The sequence below is a fragment of the Mus pahari genome, chromosome 22, assembly GCF_900095145.1.
Source record: "Mus pahari chromosome 22, PAHARI_EIJ_v1.1, whole genome shotgun sequence".
Taxonomy (NCBI): Eukaryota; Metazoa; Chordata; class Mammalia; order Rodentia; family Muridae; genus Mus; species Mus pahari.
The window spans coordinates 7,488,243-7,494,527 of NC_034611.1; the positions used below are offsets into that span (position 1 = coordinate 7,488,243).

The 6,285-nt window shown below is 40.1% G+C and overlaps 1 protein-coding gene across 1 annotated transcript in view; it reads right to left on the reverse strand.

The window, feature by feature from the left end:
* The window catches only part of Mcmdc2 (minichromosome maintenance domain containing 2), a 38,671-nt gene extending 32,973 nt beyond the window's left edge, over window positions 1–5,698 (reverse strand). The window contains exons 1-4 of the mRNA XM_021222416.1: window positions 5,652–5,698; window positions 2,033–2,170; window positions 1,805–1,935; window positions 1,649–1,708 (exon numbers count right to left, since the gene is read on the reverse strand). Of these exons, the coding sequence (XP_021078075.1) occupies window positions 1,649–1,708; window positions 1,805–1,935; window positions 2,033–2,126 (285 nt within the window). The 5' untranslated portion in view covers window positions 2,127–2,170; window positions 5,652–5,698. The remainder of the gene's footprint in view (window positions 1–1,648; window positions 1,709–1,804; window positions 1,936–2,032; window positions 2,171–5,651) is intronic.
* Between the last annotated feature and the right edge of the window lie 587 nt (window positions 5,699–6,285).

Genomic DNA, 6,285 nt, shown 5'->3' on the forward strand with positions numbered 1-6,285 from the left:
AAAAAAAAAAAAAACAAAAACAAAAAAAGCAAAAAAACAAAAAAAAAGAAAGAAAAATATTGGGCGTCATTCCAGGTTACTGTCTGTTTTCAAGTTATTAACCTTCAAAGCCTTAAAAGGAAAATAATCAAATATTTATCCCATATTTCCCAAACAAGTTGTATTTTAGAGTATTATTTAGTAACCAAATAAATAATGATAAATAATAATTAATTTTTATTTTTATTTATGAATATTAGAGATTAAAATCAGAGCCTTGCCCATGCTAGGCAAATGCTCTCCTACCCAAATATATCCCCAGGTGAGACAATTTATTTTATAGAGTAATTTCAGATAAATCAGAAAGGGTGGCAAAATGAGAAAAATATGAAATTACAACTGCTAATGAAATGATAGACTATAGGTATTCTAAAACCATCATGTGAAAGTTGATATGAAACTGTATAATTAATGTAGGGATCAGAACAATAGCAACTGACATCACAATGGCACAATTCTATCCTTATGATATGGAATGTATAGTATGTAGCATGATATAATGTGTTGTTTAAAATGAGTTGAATCTAGACCTAAGACTCCAGAGTCAAGTCTTATTTAGACATATAGGATACAGAAAAATAACATATGTTATCATAAGAAAGTAATTAGATGGATGCAGAGGCATAATATCTTTTTTAATAATAATAATAATGGCTGGAGAGATAGCTCAGCGGTTAAGAGCACTGACTGCACTTCCGAAGGTCCTGAGTTCAAATCCCAGCAACCACATGGTGGTTCACAACCATCCGTAATGAGATCTGACGCCCCTTTCTGGTGTGTCTGAAGACAGCTACGGTGTACTTACATATAATAATAAATAAATCTTAAAAAAAAAAAAAGATGGGGGGGGGGAAAGAAGTTGATCCTGAAGTATGTATGGGGTGAGAAAGCACACCATCTGGGATTTGCTTTAAAATATTCCAGATAAATACAGATGATGCATATACATTGCATCATTGAGCTTGAATGATAGATATATGGAAGTCAATTGTATAAAATCTTTACTTTTGGATACTTTTGAAATGGTTATTATAAAAGCATTTATTCTTAAAAGTGATAATATGGGCAAAAATGAAACATATAAAGGTGTTTGTGTTAATGTTGGCTGTCAATTTGGATTCAGTAGCACCTTGGAATTAATACAGTACCTGGTAAATGTGTTGTTGTGGGTGTTTTCAGAGATGATAACCATGGGAGGGTCACCTCCCTGCACATCGACAGCTATGGGAGGCAGGCCTGCCCTGAAAGAGCACAGCCCTGAAGCATATCCCTCCTCCTTTAAATAGTTTCTGTCAGATATGCTGATACAGCATTGGAACTCTGACTGACGACCTAACCTGAGTTCTAGCCCCTGAGCCCACGTGGTGGAAGAGGAAAACACAGAGGCAATCGTTGTCCTCTGTAGACTCCGGTGGAATAAGCATGACCACCCCTCAACTAAAAATGGTAAGTATAAAAAGTAAAAATCTGACATAGAAAATAGTAAGTTGGACTTTGTAAAATGTATTCTACTCTTTAATAATTAACTTATTACTGTGAAAACAGTATTGTATGTTACTTTGAAACTTTGTACTTCAGTCTTGAAAACTTAAAGTTGATTAAAACTTACCTGAGTTTCAGTCTGTAACTGTCCAATTAATGAGAGAGTCTTAACAGCAACAAAGCAGACCTGTGATTTCAAACAAAGCAGACCTGTGATTTCAAACAAGCAAACACATTACCAAGATTTCCGTGCGATGTGGAAATCATTTCTTCTTTAACTTACTGATTGAAAAATTTGAGCAGCTTTTAAGGGATGGTGTAAAATGTGATTTCCAAGTTCAGCATCTAATTCGACAACGTCACAGGGGTTTATTAGAATACTGAACCGATAGACAGCATAACTTTGCTTTGAATCTGTGAAGATATAAGTGTAGATAACAGGATGATTATATGCAGACTTGTCTGAAGGTTCCTGACTGATACACCATTGCTGACCCCCTCACTGACATACCATTGTAGGACTTGCAGTCATCTATAAACTTTTGGAGGCCTCCACTTCTGTCAAGATAGACAAGGGCTGCCTCTTTCATCTGAAGATTCTCCATTTTCTCCTTGTTGGTAATCTCTATTATTAGAACGTTAACCACAGCTGGTGGTAAAGATTAAAGTGATGAGACTCATATAAAGAATGAGGAACAAAATAAAGCTTAATTTTGAAGACCACTAAGAAAACTTACAAATCATTAAAACATAAAATTGACCCTGTCTCGAAAAACCAATAAATAAACAACAACAACAACAACAAAACGCATAAAATTGAGGATGCAACTAGGTAGCCCTTCCAATTGAAAGAGAAACGAAATCTAGCCATTGAGTGAACCTAGGATCTTGTACTACTGACTCACACCTCCATCCCCATATAACACTTTAATCAAACTTAACAGGATGCTCAAAATGTCTCTCTAAGGCAGGCACTCCTAAAAATGCAAACTGAAACTAATAATTTTAAATGATGATAATCCCGATGTAAGCATAGGCTGAAGGATGAAAATCATATAAAGTGTTTCATCAATCCAGTCTGGCATAGCAAGATGACTCACTGGGTAAAGAAGCCAAGTCTCATGAGTGAGTTTGACCCCTGACACACACACACACACGTAAAAAGAAAAAAGTAAATGTGGTCCTATGAGCATTAAGTTGAAAAACCTGAGAAATGGTTCTTGGCCCAGCATTTGTTGGGGATATTGGTTGGCCTCTCTTGCCTCAGTATCTTTAGCTGACAGAGACAAAGCTATTAAACTATTAAGGCCTCTTTCCATTTTAAATTTTTGCCAGTGACAAACATAGAACATTAAACTGTAGAGGTGGAGAGGGGAATACAGTCATCTATTGGATGGAACACAGGGCCCCCAATGGAGGAGCTAGAGAAAGTACCCAAGGAGCTGAAGGGGTCTGCAACCCTATAGGTGGAACAACAATATGAACTAACCAGTACCCCCTGAACTCGTGTCTCTAGCTGCATATGTAGCAGAAGATGGCCTAGTCAGCCATCATTGGGAAGAAAGGCCCCTTGGTCTTGCAAACTTTATATGACCCAGCACAGGGGAATGCCAGGGCCAAGAAGTGGGAGTGGGTGGGTAGGGGAGCAGGGCGAGGGGAGGGTATAGGGGACTTTCGGGATAGCATTTCAAATGTAAATGAAGAAAATATCTAATAAAAAATTGAAAAAAAAAGAAAAAATGTTCACTTAAGCAGAAAATATTAGAAACAAGATATGTCATGCAGTCACTGTGATATTATTAGGAATATGATTAAGTATGGACCCTGTCTTTAAGAAATCCAACTTAGAGAAATCAGAAATAATGACTAACACATTATTGAAACATTATCAGCTATTATTATCTATAATTTATTGGCTAGCTCACTTTGCCTAGGCACCAATAATACAAAGATGAGCAAAACACAGTGTCTATCCTTTAAAGAGCACAGCATGTAAGTCAGCTATGCGAACAACTGTATGATAACTTGTAATAGGAATATGAACAGGTTAGTGGCCACAGAACATGGTAAGTGAAAAGCTTCATAAAATTGGGCTCATTCTCATGTATTTTTCTACTGCTTTGGACTCTTTTGGTTGATGACAGAAGGTAACAAGGAAGCCATGCATTCCACTTCAAAGGGGAAAGTGAGTTTATTTCTGTGTGGCTCCAAGTACAACGATGCTATTCTAGCTTGCTTGTCCAGCACGCACAAGGCTGGGCTCAATTCCAGCACCACCCAAATAAATAAATAAATAAATAAACAAGTAAATAAATAAATAAATTTGGTTTTTAGTAGGTGAATATTCCTATAATGGGAGAGTTTTCCAAAGATACTGGCTAACACCCCCATTATGAGTCATATATCACTGATTTTATCCACCCAGTACCCATAGTTCAGGATACTTTGCACAGAAAAGTAAGTTGCTATTCTTTTGTTATTATATCTGGGTCAAAATTAATCATTTTGAAGGTTGACATTGTTAGAATATCAGCTTTTGTAAGTATGCCCATGGGCACACTTAATCCCAATGATCAGGAAGCAGAGGCACATAGGTCCCTGAGGTCTGGGTTAGCCTGGTCTACAAATCGAGGACAGCCAGTGAATTTGTGTCTCAAAACCAAACTAAACCACCGCCACTGCCACCGCCAAGAACAAAAACAGGTTTCTGAAGCTGGAGGACATTGAGTGAAACGGTTGTGTAAATTTAGAATAAGGTGGGTTTTTTTTGTTTTATTTATTTATTTATTTATTTATTTATTTATTTATTTTTGGTTTTTTTCGAGACAGGGCTTCTCTGTGTAGTCCTGGCTGTCCTGGAACTCACTCTGTAGACCAGGCTGGCCTCAAACTCAGAAANGGAACTCACTCTGTAGACCAGGCTGGCCTCAAACTCAGAAATCCGCCTGCCTCTGCCTCCCGAGTGCTGGGATTAAAGGCATGTGCCACCACGCCCGGGTTTAGAATAAGATTTAGAAGTGCAAAATAATTATACAGGGAGAGAGGTTTACAAAATTTTTGAAAACAGAATCATGTCCAGTTTTTTTATTATTATATTTTGGAAATTAGCTCCTTTTTGTTACCTGTGTGGAGAATGCTTTGAAACTGAAGAGCCAATTATTAGTTTTCAACTAGTGTATTTCTAAGAGATGGATGGACCAGCCCAGGGTATTTGGAACAAAACAGAATGGAGGAGATAATTCTAGAATTTTAAAGACTCTAATTCTGGGCTTCATGACTAACCAGTACCACACAGAGAGGAAAAAATTCAGTCCAGGCCAGGTCATGGTTGCAGACATTCAGTAGGTTGGGCAGACTGAGTTCAAAGTTAGTCTCTGGTGGTCAGGGGTGGTGGCACACAGCCTTGATCCCAGCTCTCAGGAGGCAGAGGCGGGAATATCGCTGTGAGTTCCAGGATGGGAAGGGCTCTGCAAAGAAACCAAGTCTCGAAAAACAAAACAAAACAAAAAGGTAGCCTTGGGCTACATAATGAGCTCTAGGGTAGTCTGAGTTGCGTAACAAAGCCCTGTCTTGAAATCAAGGTTTGTCAAGTCCAAGGCTGAGCTTCATCACAGCACCTCCAAACAAGTGAATTTTCGTGTATCAGGTGCAGTGTGCCGCAGACTCTTGAAAGTCAGGCAGGCAGGAAAGGAGACAAGAAGTTGAGTCTGGAGTTCAGAGCCTTCAAAAGATGGGCATAGAGCCCAACTGTCTGCCCAAAATTGTCCTGCTGGGCAGTGATGGCACGCGCCAATCAGGAGGCAGAGGCAGGAGGATCTCGGGTTTGAGGTCAGCCTGGACTACAGAGCAAGTTCCAGGACAGACGGACTGACAGGCAGTCTTGGGAATGAACGCATTTGCAAGTAGGGGATTATGAGGAGAAAAGGACACAGACCAGGCCACGGGAATAGACCCAAGTCTTCCCTTCTGTCAGCGCTGAGGGAACCCTGAGGAGATGCGGAGACCAAGGCCCAGACACCTCAGGACTCAGCCACTAGAGAGAACCCGCCTGGCTGGCCGGCCATGCAGCTCCTCGGGAGACTCCAGTGCCCTCGACCCGGCCATGTTGCCACCTCTGGAATAAGACCCACCTGCACTGCAGGACCCGCGTGGGCGACAGAGGGCCTCCTGCGCACGCGTCCTCGCACGCGAACGCTCCCAACTGGCGCGCGGGGGCTGCCGGGACCTCAGCCCTTCTGTCACCAGGGCAACCAGTCTCACCTGTGCAGTGCAGTTCGCTCCCGCAAGGCAAAGAGATGGAGATACCTTTGCTTTTGCTGTTATCTAATCCAAGACAATATCTGTATGAAAAAATTTCAAATTCTGCTGGTGGAGATGCGAAATAGTGTTGTAAACTTCGAAAACTGCGGTGGCCTCTCAAAGGGCTAATTCCAAGAGAATTGAAAATATGCATCCACAGAAAATCTTGTATATGTAAATTCATACTATTACTCAAAGTTGCCCCGAAGTGAATATCTTGGTTTCCAACTAGCGTCAAACAGCTCTGGTATAGCAACACAAGACAACACGATATTTCCTTGAATTAAAAAGAGAATTAAGGGATAGCACCATACTGATGGCTTTTGAGTGCACTGTGCAAGATGAAAGGCACAAAGTCATATGTTTTCTGTTGACATTCATGTATGAAATAGGATAGGCAAACATGAATACAAATTTGTGATTACCTAGGGCTTGGTAAGGCAGTGAAAACTGACTGATAATGGG